At 34.9% G+C, this 27,505-nt stretch overlaps 2 protein-coding genes and 1 long non-coding RNA gene across 3 annotated transcripts in view; 1 reads left to right on the top strand and 2 right to left on the bottom strand.

Moving 5' to 3' along the window:
- Positions 1–26,031, bottom strand: part of LOC106469522 (RING finger protein 166-like) — an 85,063-nt gene extending 59,032 nt beyond the window's left edge. Inside the window, exon 1 of the mRNA XM_013930021.2 lies at positions 25,990–26,031. Coding sequence (XP_013785475.2) covers positions 25,990–26,012 — 23 coding nt within the window. The 5' untranslated portion in view covers positions 26,013–26,031. The remainder of the gene's footprint in view (positions 1–25,989) is intronic.
- Positions 1–26,482, top strand: part of LOC106469524 (paramyosin-like) — a 35,231-nt gene extending 8,749 nt beyond the window's left edge. Inside the window, exons 3-16 of the mRNA XM_013930023.1 lie at positions 4,186–4,272; positions 4,545–4,711; positions 6,667–6,745; positions 7,041–7,286; positions 7,638–7,834; positions 10,010–10,142; positions 11,370–11,586; positions 13,709–13,949; positions 15,043–15,238; positions 16,850–16,978; positions 17,403–17,567; positions 21,187–21,393; positions 25,272–25,472; positions 26,022–26,482. Coding sequence (XP_013785477.1) covers positions 4,186–4,272; positions 4,545–4,711; positions 6,667–6,745; positions 7,041–7,286; positions 7,638–7,834; positions 10,010–10,142; positions 11,370–11,586; positions 13,709–13,949; positions 15,043–15,238; positions 16,850–16,978; positions 17,403–17,567; positions 21,187–21,393; positions 25,272–25,472; positions 26,022–26,222 — 2,466 coding nt within the window. The 3' untranslated portion in view covers positions 26,223–26,482. The remainder of the gene's footprint in view (positions 1–4,185; positions 4,273–4,544; positions 4,712–6,666; positions 6,746–7,040; positions 7,287–7,637; positions 7,835–10,009; positions 10,143–11,369; positions 11,587–13,708; positions 13,950–15,042; positions 15,239–16,849; positions 16,979–17,402; positions 17,568–21,186; positions 21,394–25,271; positions 25,473–26,021) is intronic.
- Positions 3,267–19,597, bottom strand: LOC111088315. The gene is made up of 3 exons (XR_002612865.1): positions 19,474–19,597; positions 5,238–5,243; positions 3,267–3,277 (listed from the first exon to the last, which is right to left on the bottom strand). It is a non-coding gene; the product is annotated as an uncharacterized LOC111088315 (long non-coding RNA).
- Positions 26,483–27,505: the final 1,023 nt, after the last annotated feature.

Genomic DNA, 27,505 nt, shown 5'->3' with positions numbered 1-27,505 from the left:
ATTATTACTGTAAGTTTGTTTTTGGGAAAACGAAACAAAAAAAATGTTGGGCTTGTAAGCTTTAGATGTTAGTGATGGGAAAAAATAAACGAGTTTAGAAGCAAACTATACTTGTTAATAATCAGTAACAAACATGGGTTTTCACTACATTAATTAATTAATTACATGGTTTATTTTCTTTACTTTAAAAGCCTGTAGTTAAGAATACTTTTTTAAACCTTACAAACTTGACTTCACTTGTTACTGTTTTATGAGGTAAGTTTATGGGGCTAAATTTGACATGCCTATCAGTACCATGTACAAACAAAGACATGATAAATTAAAGATTATAGAGCTCACGGTTTGATGAAAAGCATTTAATGCTTTATCCTAGAAGTGTTCTATGGACGAAATAACATGGGAAGAACAAAGTAGCAAATATACGTATAACAATGCAGGTTACTTTCCCCCAGTGGCACAGAGGTATATGTGCGGGTTTATACCGCTAGAAACGAGTTTCGACACCCGTGGTGGGCAGAAAACAGATAGCCCTTTGTGTAGCTTTGTGCTTAATATCAAACAACCTTACCTTTTAAAAAGTTTGAAGAAAAACTAGTTAATTTTGAAACAGAATCCTTTAGTTACAGTTAGAAATGTATTATTTAATCGTATCAATTATTTTATTGTTATTTTCTGCTATTACCATTAAAGGTCCTATTATTCTAAAAATTTCATAGATAGTTATACATACTGACCAATTTCAAAACACCATCATCTATCAGTTGAGCGAAATTTGTCACTGATTTTACTCTTACGTCACAAGCCCTCCAGCGGCACAGCGGTATGTCTGCGGACTTACAACGCTAGAAACCGGGTTTTGATACTCGTGGTGGGTAGAGCACAGATAGCCCATTGTGTAGCTTTTGCATAACTTCAAAACAAACAAACAAACTTACGTCACAAATATTTTTTTTTTTTTACATACGCTTATAAACTTGTGTTATCTTTGAAACTGGGTTTTATTTATATTTTACAAAATCACGTCACAATATATGAAATTGTAAAATGAATACGTGACTATCAAAACCCAGTAATCATATGGATTAGATGAAGTAATCAATTACTTTGAACTTCTCAACACATTAAAATATTGTTTCCATTGCTTGTTTGTAACTTGATGAAATGCTCAGTTCAGTTAAATGTTGATTAAGTTAGGGTCAGCGTGTCTCAATGACTTCACTTTTTGGACTCGTAGTCGGATGGGTACGAATTCGGGAGTGGCCCATGTCATGCTGTTGCGTCCTTGAGCAAGACTCTTTACCCCACTTGTTTCAGTTTACCCAGCTATATGATAACGGAGTTTGAAAGCACTGGCTCTATGTGCATTGTAAAGGCACAACAGTGATTTATCGTTTTAAATTACGATTCTTACACGACAGAGTTTAATAACCTTATATATATCAGAACTACACCATCTATGAGACTGTACATTTCACCTACTTTGTCAAACCATCATCCATATCATCTTTATCTTTCGTCATAGACCCGTACCCACTGTATCTTTTAATCGTTTTAATTACAAACTTGCAAATACGAGAAAGTGTAATATAAATATATTTATCAGGAAGTGGATATGTATATTACGTATATATATAGCGAAACCACAGCCAAGTGAATGGTTTTGGTAAATCTTCACGAGGAAGCAGAAACATATGTTACTTTACCTTTATCAGAAACCAGCGCACCCGGAATTATGTAACATTCTTATCATTTAATAAAGGGGGATTTCGCCGGGAGTAAAGACAATTGAAACCTATGCTCTTGGAATTTTGTTTCTTATTTAAATACCAACTAATATTTCTCTTAATTTGTTAGAAATACTCTCATTAATTTCAACATATGTTTGACAATACAGTAAACTTCGGTCAATTTACTTAAACTAGCATAAAATACCCACGCTTCGCTGCGGGGTTCAAAGAAAAATTATCTCATGTACCGATTAGGCTCCTCCATTATCCCCAATTACTTCTATAGCTTCTCCAAGGAGGTCCATGTCCAATAAAAAATCTGATTATATTAAACGATAAGAAGCTCTATATTTAGGTCAAAGCTACACAATGGGCTATCTGCCCACCGCGGGAATCGAATCCCGGGTTTTGGTGTTGTAAGTACCTAAACGTACTGTTGACTCACCGAGGAACAGGATAAGAAGCATTTGACTTACTTAAGCCTTAATAGCTTTTGTTCTTAATTACTTTATTTAAATGTACTAATATATTCTCTGCTTTTTCTAGATATAATTCAGGTTGTTTTGAGAACGCCACCCAGTGGCACAGGTCTGAAACTTATAATGCTAAAAACTGGGTTTCTATGTCCGTGGTGGGCACGCACAGATAGTTCATTATGTAGCTTTGTGCTTAAAAACAAACAAACAAATATTTTGAAAATACAATAGTTAACATACATTAATTTGTTTAGTTTGTGCAGTTATGTACTTGATTGTTAATGCTAGGCTAGTCGTGGTTTTCTTCTTTGTTCTGTTGCTAAGGGTCGAGCAGCGAGTAACAGTCTGGTTCTCCACTTATATATATTAAAAGTGCATTTAAATTTTATTTGCACTGAGAATTTGGTTTAAACAAATGATACAAAATAATAGCAATAACTAATTAAATAAAGTAAAATAAATAAATAAATTGATTAATAACTAAATAAAATATGCGAAAAATAGCAGTATGTAGCTGCCGCAGGTTACCTTACAGTGAGAGGTGGTTCAAAATTAGGTAACAGCTTCACATTACCTGGCGCACTGACAAATGCGCTGCGATAGGACTCCAAAATTGGGGGTAGATGAACCTGTGCTTTGGCTGGTGCTAAAAACTCCTCCAGCATGCAACCATAACCATTTTTCAAAGGCCAGCACATACGAAAACAAGTACCATAAATGTAGTTTCTAACAACAACAAGCTTCCACTAAAATGTTTACTTTTTTATCTTTTCTATAAACCATCACGTAAAGGACTATGTAATATTATTTTTATTAGAAGTCAGAAACTTTATTACCGCAACTGTCCAGAAGGCTGTAATATTATTGTCCTTCATTCCCATTACCTCGTCACTAACTGATGTTTCTCAGTATTTCCACCAGAGATATGTAGACCGCATTTATTAAGCTGTTGTTGGTGTTGGTTGATTTATTAGCCCAAAACTACACAAGAGACTATCTGCGTGCGCTCTCTCTCTCTTTCACAGCGGGAAATCGAACCACGGATTTTAGAATTGAAAGTTCGGAAACTTACCACTGACTCTTATTGTTTGTTTGCAATTAAGTACAAAGATACATAATGGGCTATCTATGCTCTGCCCACAACGGGTATCGAAGCCCAGATTCTAGCGTTGTAAGTCCGCAGACATACCGTTGTGCCACTGGGGGGCACCACTGACTCACTGGGTTGATGATTTTTGTATTTTGCTTAGTTATTCTAAAGCAAAACCACATTGGACTATCTGCTGTGTCCACTGCAGGGAATCGAACCCCGGATTTTTGCGTTGTAAGTCCGTAGGCTTACCGCTGTCCTATCAGGGGACTTAAATAATGACAAAATAAAAGCGAAACATTTTATGCTCATTTACAAAATAGCCAAGCTAAACCCACTGTTTGTTTTCTGAGAATTTGAAATTTCTTATACTTGCAAGAAACAATATAATTATATATAACGTCATATTACACAAAAGATACATAGGAGATGGTTTTTTCCTCCCCTTGTGAGAAATTAAAAATCTGATAAACTGGGACTGGGGTCTGATTGCATCCTTATTTTTCAGATTAGGATTAAGATTAATGAGTTAAATTTCTAGAAATCCCAGATAACTTTATTTTCTAGATTTCGTGATAATCTATAATAATTATGCGCATGCGTAGTTCCAGTGTTTAACTGACTGCATATTTACTTATATTTTAATCAGTAACCCTGCAGGTTGGATATATACTTCCCCCCTTCCTTATTGAAGGATATTAACATCTGAATCAATCATTTTGGAGCACGTAAAATTGTAAAGTTCAGGTAAATTCGGTGATAGTTTTGTTGTTTTTGGAAAGTTGGAGGACAATATTTAGACGAAAACTTTAATTTTGTCTTCTTATATTAGTTGGATACTCTTTTACACTATACTTTTGTGTTTGTTTTTTTTTTCGTTATTTTTATTAAGGTTGAGCGGGAAAGGACTGATTTATCTGTTCAGCTGATGCAATATGCCGATCGACTGGAGGAAGCCGAAGGAAGCAGTGAATCACAGGTAAGTGTTCCTGACAAATTATTAACGTGTTTAACACTGTGATTTTATTTCTCTCAATGAATTACATTTCCAAATAAGTATCATGTAACGTTGACCCGTGAAAATAATTTTGTCGAATTATTCCACTTTCGTAATGACACTCATAAACTACTTTATTCCTCTTCGCTGATTCTTTTATATTATTAATGATTAATTTAAGTTGGAGGAACACAAAAGCACATTTATGGACAGTACTGTTACAGTTGTCTTCTGTAAATATTCTCCGTTTTCAGATCGAAATGAATAAAAAGCGAGATGTAGAGCTGTCTAAGCTGCGAAAACTCTTGGAAGATACGCATTTGGAAAGTGAAGAAAATGCCCATTTACTCCGCAAGAAGCACCAAGAGGCCATCGCAGACTTTCAGGACCAGCTCGATGGTGTTCAGAAAGCTAAAGCTAAGTACGTCATTCGTTCTATACTGTTATTTTTGTTTCGTAAAACAAGCTTTCACCGGTAAAAAAAAGTACTTTATTTAACAATATGCTGTTTCAGGACTAGATGTATTAGCTACAAATACCGACTGAGGTAACATAAGAAGGTGTTTTCCAAGGAAGTAATAACAAGAAAGTGTTTTAGTTAACAACACCGTTCCAACTTCCAGGACAAGATGTATTAGCTACAAATACCGACTGAGGTAACATAAGAAGGTGTTTTCCAAGGAAGTAATAACAAAAAAGTGTTTTAGTTAACAACACCGTTCCAACTTCCAGGACTAGATGTATTAGCTACAAATACCGACTTACATAACATTAGAATACACTTAACAGAGAAAAAATAAAATAAAAAGCTGCTTTAGTGAACAATTCCGTTTCTGCGCTGGATGCTTTAGCTACAAATACTGACTCATATAGCATCATAATATACTTTACAGGAAAATAATAAGAAAGTGCTTCAGTTAACAATACCAATTCTACAGACCTGGAACCTTTATCTACAAATAACTACTTAGATAACACTAGGAAATACTTTACAAAAATAGATTTCGAATAACTTCAGAATATATTGTACAAAAAAGAAGTTTTTGATAACTTAAGAATATTTTCCGTATAAGAAAACACTGTTTCAGATTACTAGAATATGTTTCAAGTAGTAAATGCCGCTTCATGTGACTTGATATGTTTAAAGTAAAAGACTTATGTTATATAACTTCAGAGCATCTTTTACAGACATTTTATATATCTTAAGAAATTAATGTTTCACATTCATATGATGGATAGTTTGTTTTATGAAAATAACAGTTTCTTTTAATATAATTTATAAGTTGATTTATTAAAAACTATAGTTTAATAAAACTAACGTCTAAGAAAAACTTTACTTAGAAGGTTGTTTAATACAAAACAATGTCTCAGATAGCTTCATGTGGTTTAATAAAACTAACGTTTCAGATAGCTTCAGGTAAAAGTTAAGTCAATAAAAACTGATATGTCAATTTGAATAAAAATAATGTCTCATAAAACCTCAGAAAATCTTTTATCTTTCTTCACATATTAATACCAACTTTTAAATGTCGTATGATGTCGATCATTTGTGTCGAGTTTTCAGTGATTGCCTTATTTGAAAATTTTATATCTCAATTATTACCGATGTGAAATTATTCCCGATTATTTTTATAAAATTGCACAAAAAATAAGCTAAATCAGATAGGTGTTTTTGTTTTGTTTTTCTATTTTGAAAAATTATTTACTCCTAAATCTCGCATCTAACAACTAAACATACATAAAAATATTAACATTATGCTGTAAAGGTTAACAAAGAACGAATATATCAAGTACTGATGAGAATAAAAAATAAACAAAACAGTATTAAACATGATAAAACAATAAAAGACTATACTAAAAAGCTTAAAAGGCAAATGTGATGCTCGCTACTGAAATCTCATAAAGATCAAAGACACTCCATACTGTAGAGGTTAAAAAGGAGGTGGTCCAATCTGCGCTAAAAAGAATAAAAGAAAAAAGGCACACGTTGCACTAAAAGCCTTAAAAATAAATTAATTAAAAGTATGTTGTCTCTTCGTTTAACGTTGTGACACTCTCGTGCACAACAACAACAAAATTAAGTCGTTTAATATGTTAATTATTTCAAAAAGTTGGAACAATAGGTCGAAGCCTCACAAGTACCAGGTTCGTGGTTGGCATCAAGTGTGCGTGACGTCATTTGAAATACCTGTATATTTTAATTAATTCAAAATACATTAAATTTACAGAAATATTAAGATATAAACATTACCAATAATAAAATGTATGAATCAAACATAGCTTAATGAGGTGAAGTTTCTGACTTGTGTATATATATAGTTTCACAACTATGACCTAGCCTTGAGTGCTTAATAACGAGTTTCTCGCTTTTTACAGGATTGAGCGAGAAAAGCAAAAGTTCCAAGCTGAGGTGTATGAACTGTTGGCTGAGGTGGAGAGTGCAAACAAGGATAAGGTAAGCGTGATGCTCGAACAATGAAGAGAAGCAAGAAATATTGTTTTTGTTTTTTAATTCGGTAAGAAATTATCATATCATTCAACCTGGATATGCGAAGTTGTAATTTATTATTTCAGGGTCCAATTCCTTTGGTTTATATTATTTAATTCGATTTTTATCTCTGTAGAGTTAAGCTTGTGAACTTATCACTACTGTAGATGTGAAAGGGTGAAAATAAATGTCTGTAGTATTGAAACCCCCACCCCAGAATATTCACAGTCCACAACATACCCACTTGTTCTTACCATTACAGCTTGCATCACTGAAGACCGTGGAGAAACTCGAATACAGCGTCCACGAACTGAACGTCCGTATAGAGGAGCTGAATCGATCATTAACTGAGGTGACGTCACAAAAGTCCCGCTTAAGCTCCGAAAACATTGAGCTCATCAACGAAGTTCAGGAGTATAAGGTGTCTATTGAGAATATCACTCATATCAAAACACAGCTGGCTACTCAACTTGAGGACACAAAACGCCACTTGGAGGACGAAGAAAGGGTAAGCTTCTAATTATTGTTTAGATTTCCAAGAAACAACTTAATTTGAAAGCAAACAAATAAGATTTAGTTTGTGATGCAATAATTTTATTTCAATCTTCGAAGACAATGCAAGTTTGTCTTAACATTTTCAAACATGATTAAGTTCCAGACAGAAGAGGTCAGAAGATATAACACTACAAATATTTCTTTTGTTTTTTTTTAATACGTGACGGAAAAGTTCAAATAAAGTACTCAATTCTATGTAAAACAAGCTATAGATTAAAAAATGCTATAAAACGAAAGAAAACTTGTTCTTTAAGAAAATTATCATAAGTAAAACAACATTTGACTCAATAAACCTTCTTAACAGAAACGATCTTCTCTTGAGCAACATGTTCATACAGTAGAGATGGAGCTTGAATCTCTCAAGGTCCAGATTGAAGAAGAATCAGAATTTCGCTTGGAGCTAGAGCGACAGCTAGCTAAAGCAAATGGCGAAGCTTCCACGTGGAAGTCCAAGTATGAGACTGAACTTCAATCTCACCATGAAGAGGTTGAGGAACTAAGGTGAGTCGACGTGTAGTCTATGAGTCATCTAAACATTTCTCATCTTCTAAGTTTGTTTTTGTTTCAGGTTTTTCAAAACATATTATTCTTGCAATATATGGTTAAAAATACAAAAAATATTTAATTTTGTATGTGTTTAGTACTTGACATATTTATCCTAAAAAAGAAACTATATTAACGTCCTTTTAACGACCATTAAAAATTTACTTTTTTTGAGAGAGAGAGAGTTTGTTTGTTTATGGCAAAGCTACTAAGGCTATCTGCCGCTTTCCATAATTTTGAACGGACGACCGTAGGGAAGCAACTGGCCAGAAGCACCCACCAGCAACCCTTGGGCTACTCTTTATCAACGACTTGTAAATTGACCTTCACATTATAATGCACCCATGGCAGTACGTTTGGCGCCGGACTTTGATCCTGCGACCCACAGATTGCAAGTTGAGCACACTAACTAGATCACACCCGGCCTTTGAGAGGGAGAGAAAGGTAGGCCCCCGATGGCTCAATAGTAATTTTCAAGATTATAACGCAAAAATCCTGAGTTCTACTCCTGTGAGGGATACAGCGCAGACAGCTCATTGTGTAGATTGGCACTGAAACAAACAATTATTTTCGGGTTAAATTACAAAGTAAGAAAAATTGGAAGAATTTAAATCCATAGCTGTTTAAGCTCCAATTATTGGCAATATCTATTATGGCAGTAGGAGTCAATGCTTAATATGTAATGTGAGATTTCCAAAACAATTAAATTATACATCGTGCTATTAGCTTTATGATGTTTTGATACATTCGCTACCTTTTCGAAACTGTTACTTCGTTTGCTTAAGACAGAATAATAGTTAACATAATGTATAAGTGTAACAGGTGAGCCCAGTGAAGGGTCCATGTTTGGGTTCGACTTTTCTCTCGTTACAAATGAATTTATTTAAAAATTTAGGAAGACAGTCGTGTGTGTAGCTGAGTGAGCACACAGGCTACCAACTAGAGCAATTTACATTAGAAATAAAGAGACTGATACAGATTTTGATAATACAACAAAAAAAACCATACTTTGTTCAATCTCCATATCCAAAATATCTGAATATTCATTAATATTGAAAGCATTGCAATTGTCTTGAAATACTTCTACATCAAACATATCAAAGTCTTCATTCCGCTCATGTAATTGCTCATTAATTAAACCTTCTATAAGATACATTAATTCTTACACTATAGTAAGTAAATTATTCAATAAACTACTATGATTGCGTGAAATATGTTCAGACATCTTCCTTAAAGCTTCTTATAAGTGAACTTTCCTTCAATATTCTAGTATTTCATACAGAGAACCTTATATAGTAAACGTTGTTAGAGTAGAGAAGGTAACGTTCGATACTTACACAGAGTTTGTCTGCTGAAAATGGTGAAGTAGTTGTAAAACGGTCATCTTCTTCTTCTTCTACGGGTATAAAGTAGCCTGACTTATCGATTTATCAAGTAGAATTACATATCCAGTCCACAAGCAGGTCCTTCGTCTAATTAGTTTAATTATTCCGGTTCATTGAACCCAAACCAAAACTTGGATATGGTCAAAAGCTATTAACCGGCTGCATATTTACGGGTATCTCTCCTTTTTGTTTATCAGTTCACATCTGTATTAATGTAGGTAACATAAACTTTTCTGTAGCCCTTCTTTCTGCTACGATCGCGTCTGTTTATACAGACAAGACGAACCGCTGATATCGCAATGTGGAAACGCATCTCAGCCAACATGTATATCTTACTGTAACAAAAATATTTCCTTATTTGGATAATCTTCTGTAAAAAGCGTCTATTATACACTTGTTAATGTGCAAATCCTTTCTGCAACTACCACGTATGTATGGAATACATAGAAAAGTCCATTTTGTCTCCTAGAAGCATTTGTAGTTTCAATAAAATGCCTCAAATGCTCCATAAGCTATCAGTTTACGTTTTTATTTTTGTAATAATTTCGGCTGAAATTAGCATATATGGAGTTCCAGTTAAAGAGGATTTATATTATTAACTGGTCAAATAATTTCAGTATTGTTATTACAGTTTACAATTAAATATTTGAAGCTAATCGCTCTTTCTGTGACCTCTTAGTTTATGCTATCTGAGTATGAGTTGCGCGATATTCATGTGGATACCAACTTTCTGTTTCTGTTCTGATAGACGTAAAATGATCGCCAAAACTGCTGAATACGAAGAACAGTTGGAATCCCTTCTGAACAAATGCAGCAGCTTGGAGAAACATAAGTCTAGACTACAGAGTGAAGTGGAAATATTAGTAATGGACTTAGAAAAGGTAAAAACACGTTACATTTTTGAGTTATACGCATAAGTAAAAATAAGTTTCAAACAAATGAATTTTTCTTTTTTATACACTAAAGAAGAAGATAACTCAAAATAGAATTTCACATCCGTTCCATTAAGGCACTGAAATATTTCGATAAATATTTCCAAACAGTGATATTGAGTAAAAAAACTCAAATAAAAGTATTTTATGGTAGAGCTTTTAAAGGGGGCAGCGTAGAATCTGTAGTTTTTACTGTTCACTAGCAATGAATTTGTAATGAATGTATTTTAGATCTATCTGTGATTCTAAACCACTCTGAATACTCTTAAGCATAACAAAGTTTTATGCAGCCATATATAAAATAAATAAAGTACCTGTATAGAGTGGTAATAAGGTTATTTTGGGTTTTATGCAGCCACATATAAAATAAAATAACCTTATTACCACCCTATACAGGTACTTTATTTGGGTTTTATGCAGCCACATATAAAATATATAAAATAAATAAAGTACCTGTATAGGGTGGTAATAAGGTTATTTTGGGTTTTATGCAGCCACATATAAAATATATAAAATAAATAAAGTACCTGTATAGGGTGGTTATAAGGTTATTTTCGGTATTTAGAACATCGTGTAGAGTGAATCATGTGGCCTACATTCCAAATATTTTGTGTGTGTTCTTGAATACGAGTTGCATTTAAACTATTTTTGGAAAATGACACCAGGGTAGTTGCTATAGAAGATGTTTTACCATAGTTTCCGATTGCTAAGACAATGATAAAAAAATGGCATTGGACATCGCAGATATAACATCTCCCTAAGTGGTCGTGATTTCCAAGCATGGTGGAAGTCAGCACGCTTCCCTGCCCTCATCCCCTGCTAATTACTGGTTATTGGACTTTCTGGAGAAGTGAATTTATCACCCTAACCCTGTGACAGAGGTTCAGGCGTCCTAGGAAAATGGTATGTTTTGCAGTATCCATTATCATTGTCAGAGTGGATTGTCAATAATCAAAAATGGTGGTAAAAACATTGAAGTTGCTATAGTAGCTCCCCTGGTGTCATTTTCTGAAAAGAGTGAAATGCGCCTCTTATGCAATAACACAAAATATTTCGCCTATTTGCTACATGGTTCGTCCTATACAGTCTGTTTCAAATAGCAACACTGACTTTATAGCTACCCTGTACTTCCACCATTAAAAAAGCAAACTCACTCTGTATTTTTTTACGTTATAGGCTACTACGCATGCTCAAAACCTTGAGAGGCAAGTGACTCAGCTCGAGAAAGTGAACATTGACCTCAAGTCTAAGAACGAAGAGCTCACTGTGATAGTGGAACAAACTCAGCGAGAACTGCGAATTAAAATCGCCGATCTTCAAAAGTTTCAATATGAATACGATAAGCTGAAAGAGGTGAAAGAAAACCTTGTGCGAGAAAACAAAAAACTGGCGGGTACGTTCTGTATAGACATTCGAATTTTTTCTAGATCATTTCCACATATTACACTCGTCTAAGTTACAGAAGAAATTATGAGTTTGAATATTGTTTGATAGTTACATATATAGCAATACGTTCGCACACACATATAGGTGATCCCCCCGAAAAAACACAAAAAAACATGCTTTATACTATCTATTTAACAGTCATTCGTTATTGCCTTTGTAAAAGATGAAAGAGTAACTTGTTTAATCTATATAAATATAATAGTATTGTCTGTTGTATGTCCATGTAACTTAACTACTTCGCAGGGTGTGGATGGATCTTCACCAAAATTGGTATGAATGTTCATTATGTCCATGTGGGGGTACATACAATTTTTTTTTGTTGTTTTGCACAAGTTTTGCAATTTTCGATTTTTATGGGCGTTTTTGCGTTTTTACCACTACTTCACCCCCTCTAAATGGATCTCCACCAAATTTGGTATGGTGGTTCATTGGATCCATCGGGATATACATACAAATTTTCAGTTTTGCATTTTGCGTTTTTTATGGGTGTTTTTTACCTCTACTTTTTTTGCAAATTTTGCATGAAGGTTGTTGTTTCCATGCGAAGATAGATGTAAACTTGTGGTTTCACATTTTGTGTTTTGCAGTTTTTATAGGCGTTTTTGCGTATTTTACAATTACATGTAAGGGAAGCAACTTTTCATGTCGTGAGATAACCTTTCATTAATTATAAATTCACATAACTTCCGTCCAGGGGACAGGTACTCCAGGTAGTAATGAATATAGCCTGAGAAGACGTGACAATAATGTGCTTTCAGACTAGTGATCTTCTAAGCGTTTTTGTTATTAAAAACAAATTTCCGGTCTAGTTGATGGCTCATTTCAGAAAATGGTGCGAGCTTTATATATTCAAGGTAGGTTTAAAGATGATTCTTCACTTGACGCAATAGGGATGACATATTTTCTCCTAACTACCTCAAGTAGATAAGGATCGCTATACCATTCCAAGTTAACTTTTTTTTTTGTACTGTGTTGCTGTTTTTATTTTCTTTTTAATTTGTATTTTCAACCTGAATGTCACATTTTGCAACACACAGGCGAAACGGCGTAGTCAGAGACCCCAAAATTCAGATTTATCTGAACAGGAGATGGGAAACAATCAATCAGCAACATCCACCGCCTACAGGGATAGTCTTAACCAAATAGTGGGATTTACTGTCACATTTATAACGTCCTCACATCTAAAAGCCCAGATCGTGTTCACTATATATTCAAGCTCAAACCTTTGACCTTTTGGTACTCAGACCGGCAAATTAGCCAACAGATCACGCTTTAACGTTTTAAATTGTGCAGTTTGATGTTGTAAGAATCATGAAATAATGAGTAAAATTACACAAAGAGTTTTTGACTTTCATAAAAGGCATTTCACATCACAATTCAATTTACATAGATGGCTTCTTTCCATGTATTTCTTAATTTGAGAGACCCCTCTCCCAGTGGCTCAGTGGTACGTCTCAAGACTTATAACACTAAAAATCAGGTTTCGATACCCGTGGTTGGCACATCACAAATAGCCCGTTATGTAGCTCTGTGCTTAACAACAAACATTCTTAATTTGAAAAATTTGTCGTGACTTTTTATTTGTTTTTCAAATTACAGTTCTCTTAGCATAACGTGACATTTTCCACTGGTACCCTTTAATGATACACAAGTTCTAGCAACTAAATATGCTTTTAAATATTGTAATTAAAATAAAAATATCCATCTTAAATCACTAAATGATACAAGATAATAGTGCGCATGTAAATACATTTTGCGTCAGTCAGCTGATTTGCTGTACATGAACTATTTTAATTTTGTCTTTCTTGTACTGTCATTAAAGGAATACTACTGTCAGGATGGTAGTGCCATAAAGAAGATATGAAATGTAGAGCCAAATGTTTTTCTTTATACAATATCAGTTCCTCCACTTCACTAACAAACCACTACTTGTTAGTAACATTTCTCCCTACGTTTTAATGGCAGGTACGGAGCTAATTAGAAAAAAAGAAAAAACTTATAGGTGTTATAGCCAAAGCTAATAAGTATTAATGACATAATCAAAGCTCTGTACTAATTTTCTTTATCAGATGACTTGAATGATGTGAAGGCCCATCTGAATGATGCCAATCGCAGGATTCACGAGATGGATCTGGAGATTAAACGTCTGGAGAGCGAGAGGGAGGAGCTAAGTGCTGCCTACAAGGAGGCAGAGACTCTGAGGAAACAAGAAGAGGCTAGGGCTCAACGACTGTCCGCAGAAATGACCCAGCTTAAGTATGACTTCGAAAAGAGATTGGCTCTGAAGGAAGAAGAAATGGAAGCATTGCGGTAGGTTTTTCTCTATGTACAGTTGCTATATGCTATAAGAGTGTCTAATAAAAGAGTTATTTCAACAGTTTCATGAATTTTAGTTCAATTTCCATTTAATATGAAATATGTTCACACATCTTCAGTAAAACTATATGTCAGGTCTTCGACTATAAAATCTAACAGTAGTCCTATTATAAAAAGGTTTTTACAAATTTTACGTGTATATACATATATATCAATTATAAATGTTTGATGTTACGTGTTTTTGTTCTTAAAGCAGTTTAAGTGAAAAATAGAGGGATGCTTAATTAAAGTACGTGTTTCCTTAAAAATAAAATAACATGGACGAAACGTAATAAAAACAAAAGTAATTTTCTGTGCAGCTAGAATATGTTCACTAGCCTTGTGTGCAGTGAAAAGGTCATCGGGTGTCATAAGATTCAATTATGGAAAGCAACTGATGCTGATGTTTAGTGCTAATTAGCTATGATGGGCAAACAGGATAGAGGGTGCATCAGCAAATCTAACAAAGGGTCCTAAACTGTTTCTAACTTTCAGGTGCCAAAGATACTTTTAAACTGTGGTTATGGTATAAGAGTGACAGTCAATCCACTAGCTGGATGATGAGTGGTAGGGTGCTGCTGACTGGCTACCTTCCCTTTGGTCAGTAGTTCGAAATTAGGGACGGCGGCAGATAGCCTTGGTAGCTTCGAAATAAATGCAGATAAATTTTTATATAACATGCAATGATGATTATAAATTTAAAAAGGGTACACTTTCATATAGCGGGTGGAGAACGTTTACCTGGTGGGCCAGTCTGCCCCTATTACTGTATTCTTAATTACATCCGTCGCTCCGGTAAAGGTAATGAAGGTTTTTGAATTATAACTGTAATACAGAACTTAAAGTTTTATATAGAGCAGTTATTTTAATAAAACCGTCCATCTTAACTGCATATATCCTAATAAGTTTTCAAAAGCCGATATTATCGGTATTTAAGCCTTAAAAAGGATTCCAGCTAAACTCAATCATTAATAAAATGAAAAAGTAATATTGGTGACAGTAAAGTTCAAAAATTTAAAACTAAAAATACCAACCTTCTGCCTTCTAGTAAACAGAAGGAGATTGAAATTGAGCACCTCAGTATGAGGCTTGCTGAAGCTGAGGCTAAACTAAAGACAGAGGTCGCTCGTCTCAAAAAGAAGTACCAAGTACAGATCACCGAACTGGAAATGTCTCTTGATGCTGCCAATAAACAAATGTTGGATCTTCAGAAAACCATCAAAAAACAATCAATGCAGATCATGGTATGTAAACATTCATTAGGCAGTGGTAAAACATTTGAAATAACTCCCATGAAATCATACCCAATCTGATATATTTACAACACTATACATCGTTTGCTTCTAGCTTTAAAAAACGTGTGGAGCAAGTGTAAGAAAAACTGGTGAGCTAATCAGGCGAGAAAGGTTTTAGCTAAAAAAAACATTCAAAGTGGAGTTGCACGAGCCCCTTCTGCCTCCCTGGTTAGGTGCCTATGTTATATAAAGCAGAAGTGACATCTATGTTTCTATGTGTGTGCTTTTCCTGCCTATAGATTTTTACTGATCTAACCCAAATTGCCATGAACCCTAAGGTCCCCCAGAAGCGTCATGAGGGGCTCAGCCTTGTTTTCTTACCTCTATGCCATCCCCTGGAGTCCCTATGTGTCTCCTGAGCTATTTTGTTTATCTCTATCAAACTTTAAAAACGTTCTTAAGCCACCCTAAAAAGTGATATAGGGGGATTGGTATTCGGATCTGACCCCATATCACTCGCTGGGGATCCCGTCTGTCTGTGTGCCCGTCTGTTTTTTCACTGTTTCAGTTTTTGAACGATCTCAACGAAACTTGGCAAGCACCTTTACCTCATCCTTCCGGGCAAAAGTGATATAGGAAGGTCGACATTTGGATATGCCCACCCCTCCTCCCTTATCACGCTACGTACGTCAGCTAGGTACCTATAAAACCGTTATAATCCTGTAAGAAAAAATGTGCTAGTTCGTTCAAACAACTTTTGATTACAATTTTGAAAGGTAATTTTTTCTTCCGTTTTTAGAGAAGTTTTAATAATTTTGTGTTTCGAAATTTTGACCTGGAGGTGTAGAATAACCGAATCAATAAATAGTTAAATACAACATTGTGATTAGAGGGGAAAATAATTGTGATTACGATATCATTAATGGTTATAGAGTGATCTGTATATTTATAAATGAGATAACCAAAATAAAAATAATATACATCAAAGTAAGTTTTAAAAAAGACAATAATAAAAAACACGATCAACGGAATGCTGTGATTATTCTCCAACACTATAAAGATATCACTAAGGAAACAAGTTAATTTGGGATTGGTTCGGTATGGCCAGGTGGTTAGGGCGCTCGACTCGCAATCTGCGGATCGCGAGTTCGAATCCCTCTACCCCCAAACGTGGTCGCCATTTCAGGAGTGGGGGCGTCATAATGTCTTTCACTGCTACATCGGGTGGCAAATATACTTTTAAGCTGTAGTTATGTTATAAGAGTGATAGTCAATCCAGTGGCTGAAACATGGGAATAAAATCAACAATTCGTCAAAATCTACGCCATATATCAAATCTGAATAAAAACCGTAATACAGTATCCACCCTAAGAGTTACATTTGGTATTACCAGAATGATTACAGTACGTATCTCTTTATTGTGATTTTGTTACTGTAATTGTATACCATGGAAGTTTCGCTGACACAGTGTATACCAGAAGACATACACCACTATATCATAATCTAGCCAAACGTTTTAGCACAGTACAGATGCACTCACTTTTTAACGCAGACTATATCTTTTTAGTATCTCATAGTTATGGCACGTGCGTCTACTTAAAAAGTTTGATTATCCAATAGGAACTCCAGTCTCATTATGACGAAACCCATCGTCAGCTTCAACAAACCGTCGACCAGCTAGGAATTGCTCAGAGGCGCTGTCAAGGTCTGCAATCTGAACTGGACGAGATAAGAGTGACTCTAGAGTCTGTGAGTGTTCTCTTCTTTAGAAAAAAGAATACTTTTTTTTATTTATCATAAATAAAATTTCAAAACATTTTTATCTGAAGTAACATTGCTCAGTTAGTTACGTGCAACTTTTGTCAGGAGGCGGACGATTATAGAATCGTGCTAGTCACAGTTTTTTAGAAATAACGGTACAATCTGACAATCATCAACGTTCATGCATTGAACCTTCTTCGTTCGTGATGAATCCTTGTTCATAAAGCTATTGTTTTTCGTGTTTAAATTTCTAAGAGTCACTTGTATTAACTCGATTTTCATATAACAAGAAATAAGCTAACTTAGTCAGCATTTTAGACATGCATAAAAATGCTTATTATCTATAGCTATAATGTTTCTGTCTATTACATTTTCAAGCTATCTAGTTTTTATTTTTTATTTTTATCTATAGGAAATCCGGACGAAGAAGTCATTGGAGCAATCTCTGGAAGAATCCCATACTCGCATTAACGAGCTAACCACTATTAACGCGAACATCACCTCCGCAAAATCTAAGTTGGAAACCGAACTAACTGCCCTACAGGGTGATTACGACTCAATACATAAGGACTTGCGGGTAAGTTTTGTGCTTAAGTTTTTCTGTTAATTTCAGTTAAACGTAGTACAAGAAGAGCGTGAATGCAAGGTATCAACCGGCCCTTTGTTAACTCCCGTATAGTGTTGTGAGGACAAAGCTGAAAATGCTCTAATCCCCCCACCCCATGATCTAACACAGTGATTTCTTTGAATGTTTCCAAAGAACTCAAACGGTGCAAACTCCATTCCAGCTGCAGAATCTTCCAGCTGCAGTTTAGAGGTAGAATTTGTAATTTATTATCATCAGTTTTATCATTTGTAAACGCCTATATTTTGCTCTAATAAAATAATCATTATGTTCTTTTCTCATTAAGAAACGGTAACTTGTTTGTATAGGCAAGCTTCAGACCGGTAAGATCTAAGAAAAAGCAAGACCATAATCGATTGCCCTTATAGAATTTACTTTCAGATGATTATTTTATTATAAAATGTCTCGTTATCGTATCGGTGTTTTTGTCTTGTTTTTCTTGCATGGTTTTATAAACGTAGTTTATTTTAAAAGGTTTGAACAAGAGACAACATCAATCACAAAAAAGTAACTTAAATCCTGAAACGTGAACTTTCTTTTAAGGAGATGAACGTGGCCTAGTAGCTAACGTGTTGAGCCTAAGATTCTTTCCCTCAAGCTGTGGGTGCGTGATAAAAGTTACAGTCAATCCAGTTATTTGCTATTTGGTTAAGAGTAACCGTATAGATGGCGGGTGCTGCTGACTGGCTGCCATCAGCAAAACTGGTCTTAGCGGCAGTGCCGTTTTAACAAGTATGGGACTTCGGGACCCAGACTCATTTCTGTGGCAACCTCCTAAGATTGCATATAGAAGACCATACATGCAAGAAACACCATCTAACTAAAACAACTGGAACACAATATGCTGAGCTTCAACAACTTTTCACCACAAATACTAGAGCATTGGATATCTTAAACCTCTACACCAAACACTATACATCCAACCTAGAAAATACCAAGAAGAAACAAGTTCAAAAATTCAACAGACTTACCAAGACAGATAATTCTACGACTAGAAACATAGCTCACAATTACAGTTCGAGATTACTAAGTGATACAGAAAATAAGGTTCTCAACCTAGGTCTAAACTTCGCCATACAACCTAGCACAGTTCCAACTGTTGACATAGTTGCAGCCTTAGAATCTGCTGCACAAAACCTCCGAAACCTATGACTGAAGAATTCCAACATCAAACTTACACCACTCTCAGGAATGCCAAGAAACCAAAACCGAACATCACTAAACAAGAATGCAGTGCACTGAACTTTCTAAAACGAGATAACAATATCAAGATCCTACCAGCAGACAAAGGAAACAGTATAGTCATCCTAGACGTTAAAGATAATGACGAAGGTCAAGCAGTTACTAGACAAACACCAATATAAAAAGATCACCAATGACCTTACAGAAAAGACTGAGAGACTCATCAACAGAACACTGAACAAACTTAAGAAACGAAACTTAATCAACGAGAAGCTAGCCAAAGACTTATGAACCAACGAAAACTTCCCTCCTCAGTTCTACGGACTACCTAAGGTACACAAACCCAACATACTTTTAAGGCCTATCGTAAGTACTACAAACTCACCTTGCCATCAACTAGCTACCTTCCTAGTACCTATCTTATCTCCACTACGTGGAAACACCGAACATCACATTCAAAATTCGACAGATTTCATAGAACAACTCAGAAAGCTACACATCAGATCCCAGGATATTCTGGTCAGTTTTGACGTCACAGACCTATTTACCAATGTTCCAACCTCAGAAACCCTTCAGATCACCAGACAACGACTGTTGAATGACAACTCTCTACCACACAGAACTGACATGAAGATAGACGCTATCATTGGACTAACGACTATTTCGTACAATCAACTTCCAATACAACGAAGAATTCTACGAACAAACAGATGGTCTAGCCATGGGATCACCACTCTCTCCAATCCTAGCAGACATTTTCATGGAAGACTTTGAAGAAAGAGCCCTTTCATCCACACATATAAATCCAAGTTTCTACAGATGTTGTTTTGACGACACCTTCGTTATTTGGCCCCACGGTCATGAAAACTTACCAGCCTTTTTAGAACATCTTGATTCCGTAGACAAAAGAATCCACTTCACCATGGAAATAGAGGAACAAAACAGCCTACCGTTTCTTGATATACTCGTCAGCAGACAAGAGAGAAAAATCACCACAACTGTATACAGAAAACCCACCCACACTGACTTACAACGCTAGAATCCGGGTTTCGATACCCATGGTGGGCAGAGCACAGATAGCCCATTGTGTAGCTTTGTGCTTAATTACAAACAAAGCTGAAATAATGAAATATGTTGGGTCAACATCTGTTCCCAACACTTGAAACTTATCTCGAATAAATGAATATTGGACGCTTGTTCTAAAACTTTGAAACCCACGTTAAAGCAATAGAAAATGCTACGCCTGAAATTGAAAAAGTTAATTAATTCATATTGATTTTCTTTATTATTCTACATTTGTATATCCAAAATTATTTTATAATATTTTGAGCCTGAAGTGACTGTAATCACAAAAACAACTTATTTCCTGTAAAATGACATATTTACTTGAACTTTTAAAGCCTGTAAGCGAAGTTACTCAAAAACTTTTAAATGTGTAATTTTGACAAAAAACTAAAGCAGTTAAAAACGCATTTACATAACTGATGCTGTTTCACATTTGAAGTATAGCCTAGTTGATATTAAATAGATGATTCAACTAAAACGTTGGCTTCAGACAAAAAGTAAAAATGCTATAAACTATACTTAAAGAATTGCTATAGAATTAAAAAAAGTTCACTCTGTTTTATGCCCAGACTGTAAATCCAAAGAACTACAGTTCGCTCCTCATTGCCGTAAAATCACGCTCCGTTCTTTGGGGCCGTGGGTGTTTGGTTTGTTCAGCTTCATAATGTCTCAAACTTTATCTTTGAGCTCCCGGAAACGTTATAAGAGTGACAGTAACATCCACCTATTCGTTAAGACAAGAGTTGGCAGTGGGTACTGTTAATTGGCTGCATTTTATTTAATCTATCGGTTCAAAAGCCGGCATGGGTATGCGCAGATAGCCCTAATGTAGCCTTGCGCGAAAACGTAAAAACAAACCTTTTGTTGAACCTTTCCCGCCCAATGGCGGGCTTATAACGTGGTGGGCAGAGCACAGGTAGCCCGTTGTGTAGCTTTGCGCTTAACTACAAACAAATAAGCTCCCCCCCTAAAAAAATTAACAGTCCGGTTTCGTTCATTTAAATTAATGTTATTAGTTTTGTAGAAGCTTTTTAAATCTTGATGCAACACAATATTTGTACAAAATAATGATACATTTAATATTTTTAAAGAAATAATCTCGTTCGCAATTTGCTACAATATTTCATGTCACTATGTCATTTTCTTAACGGCACAAATGTGCTATGGTAAGTGGTGTGTCAATCACTTAGCTCAAAAAATGCCAACTGAACTATTAAGAGATTAAAATTACTATGTCTTGAAAGCTTTGATAAAGAAAATAACCCCCTTCATAACTTGGTTATTAATAAAAACTCATACAATAATCCATCATTTTGATTTGCAGGCCGCCGACGATCGTGCTAACCGGACCATCACTGAACTGAAGGTGACCAAGGAGCGCCTGGTGGAACAACATGAAAGATATGTCAAAATTGAAAATATCAAAAAGTCCCTGGAAATTGAAGTTCGCAACTATCAGATTCGAATAGAAGAAGTGGAAGCTAATGCTTTAGCCGGGGGAAAACGAGTTATTGCCAAATTAGAGACTAGGGTACGTATTCTGTTTGTTTAAAAAATCTAGCTAAACTTTCCCGAAGGAGATACTCTCAAAAATAAATATCATTCTTACAAAATTCCCATCAATGGCGTTTTGCCTTATTCAGGGTGTTCCAAAAACCACTTATACAAGGTAGAAAATAGAACCTCAACTTTTAAAAGTAAATATTATTTTTAAAGTAACTTTCAACAGTTTCGTACTTATATAAAGTGTTTTAAAAACTACTTATTGCAGGAAGAATAACAAAAGTCTGAAATAGCTGGGATACTTTTCGAAGTATACAGTTATGTAGTCCATATGATTACATTAGTAGTCCATATGATTACATTATTTGTACTTTTCAATAGTTTCTAATTTACAGTAACTCACAATTTTCACGACAACTTTAAGGGAACCTCCAGTATTCAACAAAACAGTAACCAGAGTAATGTGAATGATAAACTGTTTAATTTTGATGAATGCATTCCACGATATTGCTCAGTTGTTATCAACTCTAGATATTAATCAGTATTTACATCTATTATATTTTGATTCATTTTCCGTTTTGAGATCCAAAGAAAATTCCTAAGCCAGTTGCATCTGTGATTTACGAACAATCTTTTTTTTCCATTAAAAAAAATATTACTAAGGTCACTTTATATGGTTATATTTCTTTTAATACACAATATATGAATAAATTTAGTCTTAATTTCTTAAAAATCATTCTTATACTCTATGATAAAAATCAAATTAGACTGCACATGTTTTTGTTCTTTCAAAAATTAATGCCTTATGAATTTCAAATCAAAGGTGTATAAAAATAACATTCATGATATATTCTTTGAATTCCAACATTACTGCTCTGGAGGCCTTTGATTCTAAATCCGTAATGGACTACTCAAAAGGAGGATTGTGAAAATAAACACATCAGTAGCAGTCCACTCGCGTGCTAATCAACAATCTTGAATCCCAGATTCTATAATTCTATTCCAATGCTAGTCCAAACAATAATACGAGTACTAGACGAATAGTACTTTGTCTCTTAAAAATGCGAACAAAGTGAGCCTGATAAAACGTGACAGCGAGCAGTGTTGAATTCAGGGGTATACGGCGGGATTTTCCCCCTGAAATATTTTAACTATTTTGTCTTTTTTACAGACGTTTTAATTCATTCTCCCCCAGTTTCACATTCCCCCACCTCTCGGTTGAAAGATCTGGATTCAACACTGACCGCGAGTCGTCAGTTGGACAGCCCTGTTATAAATTATTCCTTATTGTATATAGGTAATTTTAAGACCTACACGTTTATGGCATACGTTTATAGAAATATCCATAAGTATTTTGATAAAAATAGATATATAATTTAGAACAATGGTTGAGTCTCGTATCTTATTCTTGATGAGAAGTATCTTACAGTCTGACTTTGAATTAATTCAAAAAAATACTCTCATGACGTACTTCCTGAAAAATAAAAATGTATGCCAAAAAACTCTGTCAAGTATCTGGCACTCAGGATTTTTCATCCTTATTCACCTCGTATACTCATCATCAAATAATTAGATTTTTGGAAAGAAAACATAGCATACTTAACAGATTTACTATAAATAATACGATTATTGTTTACAAATGTAGTGACACATACAACGAACAGTCAAACCCCTGATTTAGACCTTCTCTATAACATTATAATGCAAATAACAGAGACAGTACGCCCGTGTCCAGGGTATAATATATGGAAACATAAGCGCCAACTTTTGCTTTTCCAGAAGAGGGCCGAGATCAGAGTTACAGCTTGGCCTTCTAATTCCGGAATACTTTGAATGACAGTTTTTCTTTTGTTTTTTACTTTGCTCCCAAATCGAAATTAATTTATGAGTAACCATAGCAACAACTGAGGCAGCGTTTTTAAGCACGTATCGTTGATCTTACTTCACCAAATACATATTAGAAGAAAAAAATAATATAGGTATTGCACTTTTTCTCTGGAGCTGGGTACCGCAAACCCTTTCTCGGGGGGGGAGTGAGGTGCAGAGTCTTGTGGCCCCGCATACTCGGCACCCATGAGTGTGCGTTCTTTTCCCAAAATCAAGTGACTGTTTTGCTTATGTTAGCAATAAATCGTAAGTCACTAACGTGGTTTAATGAGAGTGCATAGGATTATATTAACTTATAAGAAGACAGAAACATCAAACTAATTCAGATGGTAGATCCTAGGTACCAAGTTTCGAAAAACAATCATTTTTGGTGTTATTATTAGTTCACTAGAACATGTCTTCAAACTACTACAGCATTTTCAGTATTAAGGAAGTGACATTATTACTATTAATAAACATATTCTGATTATACATCAGTCTGAGAAAGTGGCCAAATTGGATAACCATTCTTAGCCGTAGGGAGTTCGATTGAACTCCACACACACACCTAATTATGGGACTTCTTTGTAGTCTAAACCCTTCAGAAAGTTCACGCTTCACCTATTGATGTGACGAGTATTTTATACTTATATAGCTTTATATTGTAGTTCTTAAGCTATTCCGCACTGCGTACACCTATGGGGTTATAACGCTAAAAATCTTGTTTCGATAGCACATAGCACAAACCTGCCCATTGTTTAGCTTTGTGGTTAACAACACACGAAAGTTGATATTACTTCTAATATTTTTCCGTTGTTTTTCCATTTCTCATTCACTTGCATCTTTCCCTGCTAAAAAAAAATAAATCAATAATGTTTTATCATTGGCATACAGTAAAGAAAATACAAAAAAAAATATTACTAGGGCCCTATATACATAAGTTCCTAAACCTACGACTTGCAAAAGTCAATAAAATTATCTTCGCACATGAGTTAACGGATTTAATTTAAAATCCTTTAAAAAGTTTTACCAAGAAGTAAAAATAATGACAAGTTGGATGCGAACCTGCTTCTTTAAGTACTGTTATTCTTGGGTCTCTATTCATTGATGAAGAAGGACTAACTGATGAAGCTTCTTTTTTGTAGCTATTTTTCACTTCTTTGGAAAATCTAACATTAGGGAACAGTCATAAGGTGTCTAAACATTAGTTCTTGCCTGACCAGTCTTATTCAAGAGGATAGCCAACTGTTCGAGAGCGCTCGAGTTCTGAGTCTTTTTTTTTAAATTCATTGCACCTTTTGTGTCTGAATCTATGTGCTAACTCTTTTACCAGAACACTTGCCTGGTCGTCGTTCTTTGATTGAAGGAGTTAACCCATTAGTATTTTTACACGATATTTTGCTTTAACACGTGCTTTGTAAATCAGTAAGTGCTATACTTTACATATAATTTAAGTAACGTATCATTTAGCATTAGAATTATAAATAAATTGACATATGCACAGAACGTTCTAACAATTCCCTTTGAAAAATATTTCTGCACAATACATAGTTGCATTAAACCACGACAACAGCGCAAAAAAAAAACGTTACTTAAACATGTGTGAATAGTGCTTAACGTGTTGGTCTGCGGATCTAAGGTCCAATGTTCGAGACATGGGTGGCAGTCAATCTCATTATTCAATTCAAAAGATGGACAAAATCCTTATCACAGCGGATGCTTCTGGCTGGTTGCCATCCTTCTGGTCATTGGTTTTAAACTAGGGACAGCCACATCTGAACCCTAGGTGTTTCTGACTTAGCCTTTTAATCCACATGCTTATAAAGTTCTGTCTATATTAAAAAATTCATTCCCCTTTGCTCACTTTTTCCCATTACATTTAACAAACATGTAAACAAAGATCTTACTATTTAAAAGCCAAATCCCTCTATAATTATTAACATTATTTACCTATTCTTTCTTGTGCAATGGACATGTAGTTCTTTGCTATACCCAGTATCCAACTAAATTATGAGCGAATTATGAATTTTTTTATCATAGATTCGTGATGTGGAAATTGAGCTGGAAGAAGAGAAGCGTAGACATATTGAAACCCAAAAGATCCTGCGCAAAAAGGAATACCGCTTGAAGGAGATCCTGCTACAAACAGAAGAGGACCACAGAAACCTCATTTTAATGAACGAAGCTTTAGATAAAGTCAACGAGCAGTGCAAGATGTATAAACGCCAGCTTGCTGAACAGGTAAGGGTATCTGTTCGCTATTGTCTTTTCTTTTGAAAGATGCTTACTCCTGAGGAAGGCAAATTCTTCATATGTTTTAGGTATAGGAAAATTTTCACCCATACAAGTTGCAGTCACATTATCAAGCTTAGTAAATTATCCGATTTAAAAACAGAAGAGAAAAAAATAGCTTTACTGATAGCATACATTTCATGCCATAATGGCCTTCCAGCGACTCACTGATAAGCTTGAGGGTTTATAACGCTAAGTTCGAAGTTCTATTCTCGCAGTGTACTCTGCGCAGATAATCCATTGTTCAGCTTTAAGCAAAATACAACAAAATAATTAATCACCCAGGTAGACCTTCCCTATTCTACATTCTTGTTAACTTAGATAGAAAACTGACTCGAGTACATCATCCTTCTCTGTATAGTAATATTAGTGAAGTGTAGTTATAACGTACTACCTGTTATTTTACTTGTTTTTAAGTATATAGTAATATATATATATATATATATATATTTATCAAAATCCTTACCTGTTTGATGATGTTTTATTCATTCTTTGCAGGAAGGAATGAGTCAACAGAACCTCACTCGCGTACGTCGTTTCCAGCGTGAGCTCGAAGCCGCCGAGGAGCGCGCTGACCAGGCTGAGAACAATCTTTCTTTTATCCGTGCAAAGCATCGCTCATGGGTAACAACCAGCCAGGTCCCTGGTGGAATGAAACAAGTGTTTATATCGGAAGAACAAACCTCAACCCGATACTAAATTGTCGAGAAGTAGCGAAAATTCCATCTGTCGAAATTACGTCATTTTATACGCATGCGCATAAAATGTAAGAAAAACAGAATATCTGAGAGATACAATTACCCTAAGTGTGAATTCATGCATGTTTTCCTATTTGAATTATTTAAATCTAGCTATTTTATTCCTTTTTTAAATGTAAATGTCTGTGATTTGGATAAATAACCCAGCAGAACCTGCAGGTTTTTGCTTGTGTTAAGAAATAAAGATTTTAGCTTCTTAGATTTGTTGCATTGGCAAGTGACTTTGTACCATTGTTAAGATATTTATGTACCTATTTTGTTGTTTTGTTTTGTTTAATTTTATTCTTATTTTCTTTGTTCAACTATGCTCAATATCTTTATTACTGTGAGTGATATCTTACGGGAACACGTTATTCTGTATGTATTCTGAGCAGCAGTACTTGAAATGGTCTAAACTTTGAGGAAGCGGTCTCAGTGATTCTTTTTACTCCTGATTGGCTATCTGTAGTATTTAAAATTGTATTCATGCCATATAATGAAAACAAGGTATTTATTTACTGAATTGATGCTCTGTAATGTGGACATAGGTAAATAGTAGAAAATATTCAACTGAAAATAAAAGTTGATATTTATTAATTGGGTGCTTTGGCTTGTCGCCCTCTTTGAGATGTTACGTACATTATGAGCCCATACTGAGGTGGGCTTTATCTATTTTTGTAGCTTAGTATTTTCAAAAATGATGGCAAAACAGATGAGTCGCTGACGTGCCTTTTATTTTCTTTAGGATTACTAAAAAAAAAGACTTTATTATGAGTAGCTTTATCTTGAAAATAAACCATCTATCATTTTGATGTGTTTTATCAATTTACACGTCATTAAATTGGGTGTCTTACTTGGAAATTGTGTATGTCCCCGAAATTTTTAACTTTACGCATAAATATCAAAATATATTCATCACAACGATAATTCCTTCTAGATATCCAATTTGAATTTTTATTAGACCTATAAGAAATAAAAGTCCTCATTTCAAATGTTGGCTGTCTTGAAGGTTTGCTTACGAAATTATCTGAAAACAGTAATTCGTATCATATGCATTGTATTAAAAGTGAGACGTTATCACTCAATTATTTACGGTTGTAGAAAATACAATAGACATTTGATGTATTTATAATACATTCAACTTCAGTTTTATTTATTTTTTTTAATACCGGTAACTAACAATCTGTAGCCCGGCATGGCCAGGTGGTTAAGGCGCTCGACTCGCAATCTGAGGGTCGCGGGTTC

Source organism: Limulus polyphemus, unplaced genomic scaffold (genome assembly GCF_000517525.1).
Source record: "Limulus polyphemus unplaced genomic scaffold, Limulus_polyphemus-2.1.2 Scaffold3527, whole genome shotgun sequence".
Taxonomy (NCBI): Eukaryota; Metazoa; Arthropoda; class Merostomata; order Xiphosura; family Limulidae; genus Limulus; species Limulus polyphemus.
This window is presented reverse-complemented; position numbering and strand designations above follow the sequence as displayed.